Source organism: Andrena cerasifolii, chromosome 9 (genome assembly GCF_050908995.1).
Source record: "Andrena cerasifolii isolate SP2316 chromosome 9, iyAndCera1_principal, whole genome shotgun sequence".
Lineage (NCBI taxonomy): Eukaryota > Metazoa > Arthropoda > Insecta > Hymenoptera > Andrenidae > Andrena > Andrena cerasifolii.
The window spans coordinates 4,408,533-4,425,025 of NC_135126.1; the positions used below are offsets into that span (position 1 = coordinate 4,408,533).

General features: G+C 39.4%; 3 protein-coding genes across 3 annotated transcripts; 2 read left to right on the plus strand and 1 right to left on the minus strand.

The window, feature by feature from the left end:
- Window positions 1–131: 131 nt before the first annotated feature.
- Window positions 132–3,812, plus strand: LOC143372966 (uncharacterized). Its single transcript, XM_076819671.1, has 9 exons — window positions 132–946; window positions 1,128–1,412; window positions 1,512–1,785; window positions 1,872–2,073; window positions 2,226–2,410; window positions 2,509–2,701; window positions 2,840–3,055; window positions 3,224–3,463; window positions 3,642–3,812. Exons 1-9 carry the CDS (start codon window positions 789–791, stop codon window positions 3,803–3,805), a joined length of 1,917 nt encoding a protein of 638 aa, XP_076675786.1. The 5' UTR covers window positions 132–788; the 3' UTR covers window positions 3,806–3,812.
- Window positions 3,813–7,580: 3,768 nt separating this feature from the next.
- Window positions 7,581–11,824, plus strand: LOC143372965 (uncharacterized). Its single transcript, XM_076819670.1, has 10 exons — window positions 7,581–8,158; window positions 8,442–8,664; window positions 8,872–9,156; window positions 9,258–9,535; window positions 9,613–9,819; window positions 9,972–10,156; window positions 10,316–10,508; window positions 10,646–10,861; window positions 11,022–11,261; window positions 11,467–11,824. The coding sequence occupies exons 1-10, from the start codon at window positions 8,110–8,112 to the stop codon at window positions 11,631–11,633; spliced, it is 2,043 nt and encodes a 680-aa protein (XP_076675785.1). The 5' UTR covers window positions 7,581–8,109; the 3' UTR covers window positions 11,634–11,824.
- A 1,419-nt stretch (window positions 11,825–13,243) lies between these two features.
- Window positions 13,244–15,342, minus strand: LOC143372929 (chymotrypsin-1-like). Its single transcript, XM_076819604.1, has 5 exons — window positions 15,185–15,342; window positions 14,650–14,800; window positions 14,195–14,447; window positions 13,835–13,972; window positions 13,244–13,616 (listed from the first exon to the last, which is right to left on the minus strand). Exons 1-5 carry the CDS (start codon window positions 15,234–15,236, stop codon window positions 13,434–13,436), a joined length of 777 nt encoding a protein of 258 aa, XP_076675719.1. The 5' UTR covers window positions 15,237–15,342; the 3' UTR covers window positions 13,244–13,433.
- Window positions 15,343–16,493: the final 1,151 nt, after the last annotated feature.

The window sequence follows — 16,493 nt, forward strand, 5'->3', positions numbered from 1 at the left end:
CCACCTGTAGCGAAACGCCTTATTATTAAATTTCATTTAAAATAAATAGGTGCTAAGAATCGTCGACTAAAAGTGAAGCGGTGACCCCCAGAAAACAATTCGCGGCCCACAAGTTGGGAACCACTCTAAGATGTAAGTCTTATAATTCTCTATTGTAAATCAAAAGGACTTTACGCGAACATATAAGTATTATTCACATACGTAGCAAATAGATTGTAAGCAGGAATGCGGTCAATGTCACCAATGATAAACACGAAATTAAAATGTATAACCACTCTAATTGTACTTCTGGGATCGTATAAAAAGGGGCAGCATCCAGATCTGAGGAGCAGTCGAAATATTTCTTATTAGACATGAACTTTCTAAGGGGAATACTGCTATGCAGCGCGTGTGTTCTATGTGGTATGAACTTTTTCCAAAAAATTATTCGCCATCCGATCACTCGAAGAGCCTTTGTTATGTCATACTGATTTGTACACTTCACATACATATTTTAGTTATTGGGGTCGATTCGCAAGGGTATAGAAAAAAAAAACAAAAACCCAAACAAGGTACGAGTAACTACAGAAATAATTGTCCTATTCGCAACACACGAACAAAAGGATGAACTGTTTAAGTTTATTAAATGCTTTTAATTCGAGGTGCCCCGCAAAACGGAACGCTTTACAACGGCTTACAGTAACATTTTCAAATATGTCCTTTAACGTGCTTGTCTAATTCCAGGTGGGGCCAACACTTCAACAACCAAGCACGGCATAGTAGCTGGATATGTATCTGGTGTCAGTGGCATGACAGCTATTAACGAAACGACTTGCCAAACTTCTGAGATTGTTAACGACTCTACTCTATCGAATGCCCTCGAGTGCGCCCGTACCTGTCGTGCCGGCGATACACCAAAAACTTGTTACTACAGCTTTACGGTTGAACGTTACCCCGTTAACGACGCGTAAGTATTTAATTTTATCGAGACGATCTTGTCATTTCATCTGCACGTAAAGGTAATCTGAAACTATTAAGTAATACCAGGCGATTCAAACGTCCACTGACGTTAAAGTTGCTAGGTACCAAGTACACATTACAGTACTTGAATAACAAATTGTGATGAAATTCTGTGCATTAATTCTTAGGGCGTGTCAACTTTGCACTCCAAATGTTACTAATTCTATCTGCCCCAACTGCCAATGCGTGGCTCTTGATGGAGTGGAGCGTATGGCGTTAACAGTGAACAGAATGATACCGGGACCAAGCATACAGGCCTGCTTAGGTGATTACATCGTTGTGGATGTTCTGAACAAAATAAAGGAAGAAGCTATAACAATCCACTGGCACGGCGTGTTCCAAAATGGTAGCCAGTATTACGACGGGCCACCCTTCGTAACGCAGTGCCCCATTGATGCCGGGGATTTGTTTAGGTAATTAAAAGTAACAATATGTCACGTAGCTTATAGGCCTGTTAGGACTATTAGCGAGGTATGGCTACTTATCAGAGCGAAATGTTAAATTTCTCGCAGGTACCAGTTTCATGCGGGTAACAGCGGTACCCATTTCTGGCACTCTCATTCGGGGTTGCAGAAAATGGACGGCTTTGCCGGTACTCTAATTATTCGCGAGCCAGCAGAACAGGATCCTAACTCCCAGCTTTATGACTACGATTTATCAAATCACGTAATTTTTCTCTCCGATTGGATGCACGAAGAGTCTACGAGTCGCAATCCAGGCCGTGAGACTGGTGTAGTCGGTCAGCTTCCAGATGCTGTGCTTATCAATGGAAAAGGGACATATACAGTGAGTGTTGCTTTCAGTTAGAACAGTATTATAGTCGAGCCTGTTTTAAAATAAAAAGATTAACCATTACTTATGATAAACTTTAGGACCCGAGTGGCAACACAACAACTACTCCTTTAGAAGTTATTACCGTGGAAGCTAAAAAACGTTATCGTTTCCGTATGGTTAATTCCTTCTGTACTGTTTGCCCGGCAGAGTTTACTATTCAAAACCACAATTTGACAGTGATCGCGGTGGATGGTCTGCCTATAAACCCCGTCGAAGTAACTTCCATCGTTTCTTACCCAGGTACGATATAAACGAATAGTGTATGAAAAATTTCTGCTCGATAACTGTTTAACACTAATTTTAACAATTTCACCCATTAGTACGAGCTGTTTGTGTGCGTCTAAAGCTGACGTATGCCACGAATAAATTCGTTATATTTTGTCGCCTTGCAGGGGAGCGCTACGATTTCGTAATAACTACTAATGCAACTGCCGGTGCACACTGGATCCAACTCCGTGCACGGGGTTTCTGCGCCACTCCCGGTATCCAACAACTAGCTACGTTACAATATCTTAATGCGTCTACGACACCAGTTACACCGCAACCAAGCTATAATAATGGACTCCCCCAAGGAATTGTAAGTTGTTTCTCGTGTTACATACCACTATACCTCCATGGAGAATCTAGAACATCGGGGTGGTGCAGCATTTTTACTGATGACAAATTAAATCGCAGGTTCTGAACCCAGCAGTAGGTAATTGCGATGGCTCTGATCCTAATACAATCTGCATCAGTGATCTCAACTCTGCGATTCGTCATGATCAAAATGTATCGAGAGAACCAGACCTGAAATACTATTTCACTGTTGGCACGTACGGCTATAGCCTCGAAGAGCTGTTCCAGCCTAACACTTACAGTGACTTTTCAGGTACAACATGAAAGTCATTCCTTCAACAATGTTCATCTTTTAGCATCGCTACAGTTTGTTCCTATTGCTGGAGATTGCTGCGCAAGCCATTTACACGTTGCACTAATAATATTCTTATGTTCTCGGTTTTTACGACAGTTCCACGGCCGGGTGTAATGGTGATTGACACAGTGAACAATATATCTTACGAAGCCGCAGCTTCTCCACCGCTCTCTCAGTTCAATGATATTCCTTCGAAGCAATTCTGCAACCTCGAAAACCTGCCGCCCGGGAACAACACAAGGCCTGCCACATGCACTCATCTGATAAAGATTAAGAAGGATGCACTTGTTCAATTTGCACTTATCGATGGCTGTAAGTAATCGAGCATACTGCCTCGGCTTTAAATATTTAAGCTGTTATTGACAGGGACGCCTGTCAGTGGGTAGTAAAGCAAATGTTTCGGCCGTACCTAGGTACTGGTGTCTTTCGCAAAATATTCTTACTGTCTATAATTGAGCACGTGTTTTATTATAATCGCAGTTCAGGTAGGGTCGATACAACATCCTTTCCACTTACACGGGCATGCATTCCGCGTGCTAAGCATGGGCCAACCATTTGGCACAGTCGATAACGCCACTGATTTCATAACTGCTGATTACGTCCGGCAGCTCGAGGCTAACAATGAAATCGAAATGAATCTCAAGACGCCCCCTGGCAAGGATACTCTTGCCATACCGAACAACGGATACGTTATATACCGGTTCTATGCGAATAACCCAGGTGGGTAATAAGCTTGCTTATTCTAGTTTGCTGTCCTCTTACAGTACAAAGTGAAGTTACTGGCAAATGTTAAAAGAAAATTTGATTAGAGCCAGTTTGCAAAGTTCTGCAGACGAATTGTTGAAGCAAGGGGGCTGCGTAGTCAGGCAAGAAACTGAATATTTTCTCGTTTATCAAGGATTCTGGTTACTCCACTGCCACTTCGTTTATCATCAGATGGATGGTATGGAACTCATTGTGCAGATTGGAGAATTGTTGGACTTGCCGCCGGTGCCATCAAATTTCCCCAAGTGCGGTGATTTTAAGCCGGCGATTAAAAATAGGCATTTTTCGAACTGCTAAAAAAATAATAGTTCAGGGCTCGGTTGCGATAAGGGGACTAGCGCTCGAAAATGGGAAAAATTATTGTCTAAACGCTAAGAAATATTGGAAAATTAAATGTTGTTAAACTGTATTTTTAAAAGTATAGCGTTGTAAAGCTTGTCACGACACATTTTTTCTATTTACAGTTTGTTTATCGAATCATTACTATTCGAACTAAAAATTATAAACAAACAATTTTTCATCGTCCAAAATCATTATTTCTTTAAACATAAATTGCGATAGCTTGAGTAAATATTAAGGGATCGTTATGAGACTTAAAATATAACTTTAGAAAACTCCAGCGAAGCCGTAAAATGTATGATTTTGGACAATGAAAACTGTTTTGTTTATAATTTTTAGCTCGAAGTAATGATTCGATAAACAAACTGTAAATAGGAAAAATGTGTGTCGTGACGCGCTTTACAACAATATATTTTTTTAAATACAGTTTAACAATATTTAAGTTTCCAATATTTCTTAGCGTTTGGATAATACTCTTTCGCATTTTCGAGCGTTAGTCCCCTTATTGCATCCGAGCCCTCAAATGCGCATCCTACAAATGAACCTACAAAGTGGTTGAATAATAGTTCGAGGGACCTCAGCGTGTTTCCACGTCGTGGGATTTCCATCCTGTAAACGGCGTCGGCATGTCTTTGCGTAGATATTTTCTAGAAAGCATGATATTTGTCCGATGCTCAACAATTTATTTATAAATGCTATCGTTGGTATGTCAACCCTTACGTTCACTTCTTAGTGGCGTAAGTAGCCATGCTTATAGTTTGCGATAAATTTTTGTTCAACCGTGGCTCACCAGATTTGTTCTTAGTGTTAGTTTTAATTTCGGTTGCAGTTTTGGTTTTAGTTTGTAGATTTATATAGTTAAGTTTATAAACAATGGTTTCACTACACCCTCGTGTTTACACTTTATTCTGTTTCTCACTGATCTCACATATATAATTTTAGCATGAGTATATAATGCATATGATTATAAAATTTTCAGCGACGATATCCCTATGTATTAGAATATATATATATTTATAGTATGATAACATATCAACAGTATTGAAGGAAATTGCTTCTACTATTTTCTCGTTACATTCTGACTGTGTTTATGAATAAGGAAATGTGTAATAATACGATAGTGTACGTTTCATTACTAGGGGTACATGCCACCCTCCTCAAAGCGCAAGGGGTGGCCGTGGGGTTTTAGTGATTAAAAATCTCGCACCATACTGGCGCTATCCTGAATGCTGATTTTTTAAGATACGAAAAGGTATGAATCTGTGGCATTTGCGGTTAGCTTTATTTTTCTGTATAAATTACAATTGATGTGGAATAAAGTGTTTTGAAACTGATCGATGACAGCTTTTGAATCTTAACGAAATTGATGCTTCGATGCTTACGCCATGTTACGAAATTCTGTTAGTTGACAAATGAAACGCAAAATTTTTACAGGATTAAGTCAGAGGCATCTTGATTGTTGACACGGTTGATACAGTGTCGTTCGTGTGTTAGGATACATGTGACTGCATGTGAACGCCCTCAATCTTGCCGGGTATTATAAGATTTTCGATTTTGTTATTGTTGCCAAAAATAGTGTAATAAACATGAAAGAACCCGATTTAAGGCCTTAAAGGATATATTGCGTCAGCTGACGTATACTAAATAGCCTGATAATTTCTTATCTGCTTTGTTGGAAAAGTTTTGGCTAAACTTTTTAGAGACACTTGGCACACTGGTATCTTAGATTTATTGACGGATTTAACTTCTTTCTCCAACAATCCCATTGCACATGTACTGAGAAAACAGAAAAGTGAGCGATAAGAATGATCAGATTAATATCAATGAGTTTGCACGTTTTCAACGTTTTTCTTAGAAAATTCTTATTTAATAATAGTAACATTATTGAAATATAGTTGATATAGTAGAGACATAATATCATACGGAAAGGATTTCCACATTTTATTCTTATTTTTATTCATATTTTATACTAGTGAAATCCTTTTTGAAAATGTTGTATTCAAAATGATATTACAGAATAGGCTTTACATCCAATCACAGACGAGACATGTATGCATAGAGTAGATTGACATCCAATGCATTCTTCTGTCCCGGGTATGTCAGATCCTGGTTCTTCTCGAGTTCTTTAAAGTCGTGCGCAATGTGAAAATGTTTATACGTTCGCATAAAGATATAATACTTACTCGAGTCCTTCTAGTTAATAATAATTTATACTGGGCGGTTAGTGTAAATGTTGTTAACATTATTTGTCACAGTAATAGCCACTGGGATTAATATTTCCACTAAAGTAACTAATTAATTGGCTTTCGCAATTAAACTTAATCGTTTACCTTTTTGTGATCGCGGTTTCGCTCTTCACGCTTTTCACGTAATATCCTTAATTATGATCCGAATTATATCGTTTTTGGGGCCAAAAATTATTGAGTAGTGGCATATTACCCCGAGTGACCCTACTCTTTTTCTAACTCGCTACTCTCTCTCTCGCATTCTCTCTCGCTACTGCGCACATACAGCAGGCATACTTGGAGCCATGGCGCGAATTTGACATATCGCTTATAAATACAATATACTTACAAAAGATGCTCCTTGTCTGGATCCACAACTTTCGTTTGACATGTTTCTTGACGTATTCAATAACTTAAAGGATAATTAAATAGAATCGACTTTGTGCGCTCTTAAGTAATTATTTAAACGTTCGGGGGCCCAGGGGCTCCTTTTCCCCTTACCCAATCGGGCTAAAACTTTGCACAGTTTTTTTTTATTGGTTTAAACTATTATAGGGGTGCCGCGAAGAAAACCAGGAAAAAATTTCAAAAGTCGAAAATAAGAACCACCGTAAATGTACATCTCTGTTTATCTGACGCCGGCACGCGGTTGGGTTCAGTAGCCGAAAGAAGGATTTCACATTTCATACATTCTACTTCTTGAAATATTTCAAGGGATTTACTACGTCGCGCTCATCGAATGCGGGAAACGATCTTTCCAATGTGTGTTTTATAATTGTATTAGGACAATAATTACTTTCATATTATTTTCTCTTCTTTAGAATCACGGAGTGTCAAGAGGGTGAAATAAGGGGGAAGGGTGGCATGTCCAGATTTCATGGTAGCCTATATTTTCTGCAGGGTTCTAGAGAGTAATTACGCACAATTTGGTCCAGATCGGTTAAAGAAATCGGGATAAAAAGTATCCTATATGTTATTCCTGGTCCTATACTACGTATACTATACAAAATTTCAGAAATATCCGTTGCGTAGTTGCGACGTGATTGAGTTAGAAACATCCAATAACACTTTCGCATTTATTATATTAGTAGAATGATACTTCTAATTACATTTGGATTACATATTGAATATAAACTTTTCGGGCGATAGACACCAAATTATTTGTGCGTGCACTCGGATACCAGCGATGCACTACCTATACAAAACTTTCCGTAAATCCGAGAATTTTTCGAGATCCACTTTGACACTGTGCAGATATATTTTTGAGACCTTAAACATTCAGAAAAAAAACGATTTTTTCAAACCATCACCCTAGGTTAACGAAACAAATTTTCTGACCGATAAACTTCTCCACAATGCTGGTTTATTGAATAGGATTCACTGAAACTTTGTTATTTCAACTTTGTGATTGAACGTTATCCCATCAATGACCATTAAGTGTTCGATAAATTCTAGTAGTTCTAGAGTTTTTCGAAATGAAATTCTTGTCATGGCATTTGATATGATATAACATGTTTGAAACATAACTTTGAAAAATTTCGCATATGTCGGAATGAAATAAAGAACGCATAAACGTTTATGATACTTCGTGAAATACAATGGGTATTATCACCAGGTATTTCGAAGATATTGCATCTTGACTCATGCAGCGAAAAACATACGTTACATCAGGAGCCTTGAAAAGTGGCGTAATTAATGACGTCTTTATTTAAATAGAAATAAAATCTTTGTTAAGTAATCTTATTTTGCCAGTCAATAAACGTTACTCATATCAACTCCATTCGAGTGCCATGCCAGATAAACATTAATTTAACATGTAAGCTATATAATTCTATATTGTAAATCAAAACGACTTTATATGTATACATAAGTATTATTCACATAAGTTGCAAATGGATTGTAAGTGGAAATGCAATTAATGTGAACAATGATAAACACAAGATTACAGTTTATCTCCATTATTATTGCATTTTTGGGACCGTATAAAAAGAAGCAGCATCCAGATCTCTGAAGCAGTCATAATATTCCCTAACGGATATGAATTTTGCAAGGGTAATACTGTTATGCAGCGTGTATGCTCTGTGCGGTATGAATTTTTTTCTCTAATATTATTCGTCACCCACTCATTCGAAGGGCCTTTTTTCCGTCACATAGATTTATAAATTTCACACATATATTTTAGTTATTGGGGTGGATCCGCAAGGGCATAGAAAAATAAAACAAAAATTCAAACGCGGTATCGGTACCTGTAGAAATAATTGTCCTTTCGTAACACAGGAAGAAAAGCATGAACTCTTTAAGTTTAATAAATGCTTTTAAATCAAGGCGCCTTACAAAACATGAATTTTAATATGCTGATCTAATTCCAGATGCAGCCAATATTTCATCAACCGAGTCCAACATAATAGCTGGTTATGTACCTGGTCTCAGTGGCATGCCACCTATTAACGAAATATATTGTCAAAACATTGAGATTCTAAACGATCCTACTCTATCGAATGCCCTCGAGTGCGCCCGTACCTGTCACGCCGGAGATCCACCAAAAACTTGTTACTACAGCTTCACGGTTGAACGTTACCCCGTTTATGGCGGGTAAGTATTTAATTTCATCCTTGACGATCTTGTCATTTCACATGCACGTAAAAATAATTTGAAACTAATAAGTACCTAATAGCGGGCTATTCGAATGTCCACTGACGTTAAAGTTGCTACGTTCCACGTACACATTACAACATTTTCATACCAATTTAATCTAAATTAATCGACCGACCAATGAATATCGGGGCAATCAATTTTTAGGGCGTGTGAACATTGCATTCCGGATGTTAGTAATTCTATCTGCGCCAACTGCCAGTGCGTGACACTCGATGGAGTGGAGCGTATGGCGTTAACAGTGAACAGAATGATGCCGGGACCAAGCATACAGGTCTGCTTAGGCGATTACATCGTCGTGGATGTTCAGAACAATATAAAGGAAGATGCTATAACAATCCACTGGCACGGCCTGTACCAAACTGGTAGCCAGTATTACGACGGGCCGCCCTTCATAACGCAGTGCCCCATTGATCCCGGGAATGTGTTTAGGTAATTAAAAGTAACAATATGTCACGTAGCTTATTGTCCTGTTAGGACTATTAGCGAGAGGTATGGCTACTTACCGGAGAGAAATGTTAAATTTCCCGCAGGTACCAGTTTTATGGGGGTAACAGCGGCACCCATTTCTGGCACTCTCATTCGGGGTTGCAAAAAATGGACGGCCTCGCCGGTAGTCTAATTATTCGCGAGCCAGCACAGCAGGATCCTAACTCTCACCTTTATGACTACGATTTATCAAATCACATAATTTTTCTCTCCGATTGGATGCACGAAGAGACAACAAGTCGCCATCCAGGCCGCCAGCATGGTATACTCGGTCAGCTTCCAGATGCTGTCTTCATCAATGGAAAAGGGACACAAACAGCGAGTATTGCATTCAGTTAGAACAGGATTATAGTCGAGCCTGTTTTAAAATAAAACGATTAACCATGACTCATGATACAGTTACGAACCCGACTGGCAATATAGCAACTCCTTCTTCGGAAGTTTTTACCGTGGATGCTAACAAACGTTATCGTTTCCGTATGATTAATTCTTTCTGCGGTATTTGCCCGGCAGAGCTTACTATTCAAAACCACAATTACACGCTCATCGCGACAGATGGACTGCCTGTGAAACCCGTCAAAATAACTTCCATCATTTCTTATCCAGGTACGATATAAACGAATATTGTATGGAACATTTCTGCTCGATAACTGTTTAACACTAATTTTAACAATTTCACCCATTAGTACGAGCCATTTGTTTGCGTCTAAAGCTGAGGTGTGCCGTGAATAAATTCGTTATATTTTGTCACCTTGTAGGGGAGCGATTCGATTTCGTAATAACTACTAATGCAACTCCTGGTGCATATTGGGTGCAACTCCGTGCGCTGGGTCTTTGCGAGTTATACAATATCCAACAATTAGCTATACTACAATATCTTGGTGCGCCTGCGATACCAGACACGCTGCCACCAACCGAGAGTAATCCACTTCCCGAAGGAATTGTAAGTTTTCTCGTGGTCTGCATTGTACGCCAAGAATCAATATCCTACGTGAGATGATAATTGCCTGAAAAAAATCCGGCAGTGCGGGATTTTCAGAAATGTTCGCAGCATATTGTTGCGGCGTAACAGTAATCTTATTAATGACAAATTAAAACGCAGGTTCTGCAGCCGATAGACAGTAATTGCGACGGCTCGAATCCTAATGAACTCTGTATCAGTAATCTCGAATCTGCGATTCCTAATGATCGAAATGTCTCGGGAGAACCAGACGAAAGATTCTACGTGAGTGCTGGCGTATACCATTATACCCCTCAAGAGTTATGGCAGCCTAACACTTACAATGAGTTTTCAGGTACAACACGAAACCATTCGTTCATCAATGTTCATTTTAGCACTGTTAAATTTTGTTCATGTTGCTAGTAATTACCGTCCAAGTTATTTGCACGTTAAATTATAATATTAATCTTTCGTTTCCGGCTTTGACGACAGTTCCACTGACGGATATAATGATGATTGACACAGTGAACAATATCAGTTTTCAAACTCCAGCTTCTCCACTGATTTCTCAGTTCTATGATACTCCTCCAGGCGAATTCTGCAATGCTGAAAATATGCCACCCTGGAATAACACGATACCTATCTCATGCATTCATCTGAGAAAGATCAAGAAGGATGCACTTGTTGAAGTTGCACTTATCGATGGCTGTAAGTAATCGATCGTACTACGTAAGCGTGAGATATTTAAGCCGATATTGGCACGGATGCCTGTAAGCGGGTAGTAAAGTAAACGTTTCGGTCGTGCTTATGTTTTTCGCCAGATATTCATACTGTCTATAATTCAGCACGTATTTTACTGTAATTGCAGTTCACAAACCGACGATGCAGCATCCTTTCCATTTACACGGGCATTCATTTCGCGTGACAAGCATGGGCCAACCACTCGGCCCATCCGGCCACTCCATTGGTGACATGAGTGTTGAGTACTTTCTGTATCTCGTGGCTAACCATGAAATCAAAATGAATGTCAATACGCCCCCTGGCAAGGATACTCTTACCATGCCGAACAATGGATACGCCATATACCGATTCTATGCAAATAACGCAGGTGGGTAATACGTCTCCATATTCTAGCTTGCCGCCTCCTTAAACCAGAAAGTGGAGTTGCTACTAGTAGATGTTAAAAGAAAATTTGATTAGCCCGAGTTCGCAAAGCTCTGCAGTTGAATTTTAAAAGTAATGGGACTGCGTAGTTACGCAAGATACCGAATACGTATGAAAAGTATGTTAATTAACATTTTTCCATTATCAAGGATTTTGGTTAAACCATTGCCACATCCTTGTACATCAAGTGGATGGTATGCAACTCGTTGTGCAGGTTGGAGAATTGTCGGATTTGCCGCCGGTGCCACCAAATTTCCCCAAGTGCGGTGATTTTAAGCCGAAGATTCAAACCAGCAATATTTCGAACACCCAATGAAGGTAAAAATAATTGCGCATCCTGCAAATGAACCTAAAACTGGTTCAATAACAGTTCGAGGGACCTCAGCGTGTTTCCACGTCCCGGGATTTCCGTCCTATGAACGGCTTCGGCATGTGTTCGCGTAGATGTCTTTTAGAAAGCATTATCTATTAATACTATCCTTAGTATGCCATCCATTACTTGAATCACCTAGTGTGCATGTGTGTAATCGTATTTCACCGGATTTGTTCTTAGTTTAGTTTGTAGATTTATATGGTTAAGTTTATAAACAATGGTTCCACTACACCCTCTCCCTTACTCTTGGTTCGACTTCTCACTGATCACACCTAATAATACGTCATTTTAGCATGAATGTATAATGTATATAATAATTATATAATGGACGCTGAAACTCTCAGCGAAGTATATATTTATTAGAATATATTAACAGTATGAGAATATATCAACAGTATTGGAATTACTTCTACTATTTTGCCGCTACGTTCTGACATTGTTCTATGCATAAGAAAATGTGTAGTAATACGATGGTTTACGTAGGTGCCATAAATTCTGGGGGGGAGGGAGACGTTTCCTTTTTAAGGCTACGTGCCCCCCTCATCCCTTAAAGCGCGAAGGTAGTCGTGGGGTTTTAGCGAGTAAAAGTCTCACACTACTCCTCGAGAGGCTCCAGGGTGTCTTTTGAAGATTTCCTGCAGTTAAAAAAAAGTGCCACGAATTAAAATGTTAATTTAAAAAATATAACAAGATATAAATCTGTGGCATTTGCGATTAGCTTTATCCTATTGTATAAATTACAAATGAGAACCGAACTGATGGCTGCGATTGTCAAATATTCTAGTTAGACATACGAATTTCTTTAATTTGGAATATTTTGACAGAATGTTAGAATAAATATAACTTGAAATATAACTCGAAATGTTTAAATAAATCGTCCCTTCTCTTCCTCCTATATACACGTGTATATGAAATAAAGATACGTGAAATTATGAAATGTTGTTCGATTATTCCTACCACAAAAGACGAGTATAGTGTTCAGATAATAGAATAAATGGAACTTGGAATGTTTCAGGGAGGTGCTGCAACTGATGGGATTTTGAAAATTTTCAAACTTTCTTGGTGATGCACCTATGTATTCCAAATTACATCTATGAAAAAGGACCAGCACTCGTGAATGCATTGCACCTATTCTATACCTCGTCTGCCCAAATTACTTTCTACAGTGACTGCCCTTAAATGCAAAGTGCCCGTCAAAACCACTGACCTTTCGTGAAAGTCGGTACTTCAGTTCGCGTGACACGATTCTCATAAGATGTCAAGTGACCTGAATTTCGGATCAAGTTATCTATCGATACGGTAGTGTTATCAAGCACAGAGCTTATCTGAAATGATTTTCCCGCGCGTAGTTCTTATCATACCTCGCTAAATGTCCGACGTGTTCGCAGAGGAGCAACAGTATCGATTAATTCTACGTCCATCTGGTAGATGCCATGGTAAGGTGCGCAGTGCTTTGAATATTTTTATCACACTTTCTTCAATTACGCCTGTCAGTATTTCTATAACTATACAATGGCTTGTAAATGTGAGGAGGGTAGGCACTGATACTCAAGTTACTATAAAGGAATGTATATTTTATTTCAGATAAGTAATTTTGTAAGCAGAAGTCTCAATAGTGTCTCGGTCATATTCTCTCGATTGTATCATTAAGAAAATCCAGCAAGAGGTCATAACTTATCTCCTACAATATTCATACATAATTTCGAATTTACTGGAGGAGCGTTAAACGTAAAATATCACAAGTTAGACCATATCGACATTAGCCTGGGTCTCTTCTTCGCTAAGGAAAGTTTGCTGTTCCTTGATCCAGGATGCGAAGGAGGATACCCTGGTGTATACGTCGGGTTTTCCAACGCCGCACGGTATTCCGAAGGAAACGATACCGACCTGTACATCATTGACAACCAGAGGGCCACCAGAGTCACCCTGAAGATACAAGAAGAAAGGTGGTCGTAAATTACGGAAGGAACGTTTCAAAAATTTGATACGTTAAACAGCACTATCTTAGCGCTATGCGTTATGGATGCTTGATAATTCAGTTTCCTCCAGTGCGCTTTACGTTCCACTCACACGTTGCTTGTGGATTCAATATTATTCTCATAACAAAGTGTCTGATATTAGTTAGAACCATTAATTCAACTTACGTTGCACGCACCCTCGCCGTATTTGGTGAATGTGCAGATGTGAGAGTCTCGCACGTTCCAGTGGGTCTGTTTGCACTTCGTCTTAGTCTCGATGACCAAGTTTATGTATTGCAGAATGTTGGGAAGAGTTCCGCCGGCCTGCAAACAAAATTAATATTTAATGAGTTTCTCTGTGCTCGAGCTGCACACCAAAACAGAATAATTCCAATTTCGTCATACTCTTCTCATCGCGTGTCACTCACTACCCTTGGTTCCCCGAGATTCGATATTGCCCGAGTTGCAATCAGAAAAATCACTTTCGGTCACGGTGCACACGTCGTCTAATATTACTATCGTTTTAAAACAGCATCTATCACTGACCTTAGTCGTTCCCCATCCAGACAGAATGCAGGGTGATCCTTCGTAGGCGTTACTACCTGATGCCAGTGTGATCGGTTGTACATTGGCTGACATGACAATGTTTTTATTGACGCGAATCAATGCCACATCGTTAATGATCAGGAAAGAGTTGTACTTGGGGTGGGAAACAATCTTTTCCGCTTGATAAGCGTCCCCGTCGCTGTCCAATTTGTTCGTTCCGGCATGGACAGTCACGGTTCCTGGGTTGGACACACTGCCGACAGATATAATGCTCTAATGAAGAAGCAGCGATTCAATCTTGCAGGTTTTAAAATTGTTGAAAAATTTGCTGTTCTAATGAACACTGTTTTAAACCGTCCACGAATAACCATGGAGAGCTTAAATCTTTGGATACGTATTAAGTTTAGAGATCAACGACTATCGACCCTCTGACCAACAACGTCCATGAAACATACCCTGCGACGCAATGAGCTGCAGTGAGGACGTGACGCGGACCTAGGATAGATCCACCGCAGAAGTGTCTTCCATTTTTCCTCAGGGATACTTGGTACTTGAATTTTCCCAAGGGTGCATCTTTGCCACCGACAATCTGAGGTCCAGGCAGGCCTATGTTAGCGAGATCACATAAATGTTACCACTTCTGCACTCGGTATTCAATTTTGGTTCTACTTAGTCACTAGGAGGGTGCAAATACTGTCGACTTACTGCCACTTTAACACTACGTATTCAGAGAAAATAGAGAGTATAATGAAAATGTGATGGAAAATCAAGATGTTTTTAAAATAGATGGCTGAATCTGGTAGACATAATGAACACTGGCTACTCAAAGTTCTATTTCCTTTCCGTCTGATCCTTCTCACTTGAATAATCTTCGTGGTATGTTTACATTGTATGTTGACAAATTGGACCGTAATAAAATATTTATAAAACGTTGTACCTTCGCGAAATCGAAATGTTTGACAGGTATTGCCTGTAATTGCTTTTACTTACCGTGCGCAACGACTGCCAGGCAGAGAACGAGGGCAATACTCAAGCTGTACATGATGGCAGAAAGTGCAATACTGTACCTGACAGAAGCTCTACTGACCAATTTATACACACGCCGAGAGCATACGCCGCCTTGATAAGGATAAACAAAAATATTAGATTTTTATCTGCGACGTGAAGAATCACACTAATATAAGATTGACGCTCTTAATATTTGAAAATTCAGCAGCTTTGATTGTGAGATCAAGGCAGAATCCGATAACGTCGGCTATCGGATTCTTTTTCGAGAAAGCGGCGATAATTAATCTGATAACGAAATTGAACGCGATGCGTCGTGGTTCTCTAATGGTCACTATCTGTGAGAATTTCGATTGACGATAGACGTCAATTGATCAAATTGTAATCGACAGAGCACTATCTTTTAATTATAAGCTCTTGTAGAATGCCTCTCAGAGGTGGTTTAATCATGACGTTAACGATTAAATGATTGGGACTGTAATATAATAGATACATTAGTTGAAGAACTAATGAACATATCTCCAATGAAAGATAGCCACGTTCATATAGATTAAGAATCTCTTTTCCTTTTTGTGTCTCAGATAATCCTTACAGTACTTTCCGTCACCGCCAGGACCACCCGATTTTTTTTCAAGGCTCACAGTCAGCCCTCTGTATCTGCCATCTTTTTTTTTACACTGCCACACAAAAATTCATAACAATAGCTCAAGATACAATAAAACAGTCTGCCAAACCTCAAATTAATTCGTCGCGCCGTTTTTGTAGAAAAAATTCACAATGAATTACCTATTTTTCGGCCCAACAAGGTGCAATTACCCCCTAAGGCATACTGCAGCCACGAGTATCGTCATCCTTTGTAGTAATCGAAATCCTTGCAGATGTCCCTAAACGTAAAGATGTCTCTCGACAAAAACTTTGTAATGGACAGGAGAAGTCGGGAGACAAGTTTGCAAATCATTAGTACTTACCGTGACAATCCTGTTTCAGAGTAGGGTTTTAAGTCTAAAGAATTGTGCAGGTGCGTAGGAGGGTTCGAGGTGCATTTCACAAGCTTCGTTCCATTGATTGCGGCAATGTTGATGTCTCGTGTTACCAAATGTTCCCCGATACAATTTCGTTATCTTTGATTAAGAACTCCGTAGACATCAATTAGAGTACGGGAAGTGGCTCCAGACTTGAGTGGAATTAGATAAGAAATCGGTTATTGCGCAGTCCGGGTATGTATATCAGTAACGATTTACAATCGAGTGAAGTACAACTGATGGTACTGGAGTGATTATTTTATTCACGTATT

Coding starts and splice junctions, on each gene's coding strand:
- LOC143372929 (XM_076819604.1), bottom strand. CDS start 15,236: ATGTACAGCTTGAGTATTGCCCTCGTTCTCTGCCTGGCAGTCGTTGCG. Junction 14,448..14,649: donor GCAGCTCATTGCGTCGCAGG/GTATGTTTCATG, acceptor ATCTGTCGGCAG/TGTGTCCAACCCAGGAACCG. Junction 13,617..13,834: donor ACGGCGAGGGTGCGTGCAAC/GTAAGTTGAATT, acceptor TTGTATCTTCAG/GGTGACTCTGGTGGCCCTCT.
- LOC143372966 (XM_076819671.1), top strand. CDS start 789: ATGACAGCTATTAACGAAACGACTTGCCAAACTTCTGAGATTGTTAAC. Junction 1,786..1,871: donor ATGGAAAAGGGACATATACA/GTGAGTGTTGCT, acceptor GATAAACTTTAG/GACCCGAGTGGCAACACAAC. Junction 3,056..3,223: donor ATTTGCACTTATCGATGGCT/GTAAGTAATCGA, acceptor TTATAATCGCAG/TTCAGGTAGGGTCGATACAA.
- LOC143372965 (XM_076819670.1), top strand. CDS start 8,110: ATGAATTTTGCAAGGGTAATACTGTTATGCAGCGTGTATGCTCTGTGC. Junction 9,536..9,612: donor AAAAGGGACACAAACAGCGA/GTATTGCATTCA, acceptor CTCATGATACAG/TTACGAACCCGACTGGCAAT. Junction 10,157..10,315: donor ATCCACTTCCCGAAGGAATT/GTAAGTTTTCTC, acceptor ATTAAAACGCAG/GTTCTGCAGCCGATAGACAG.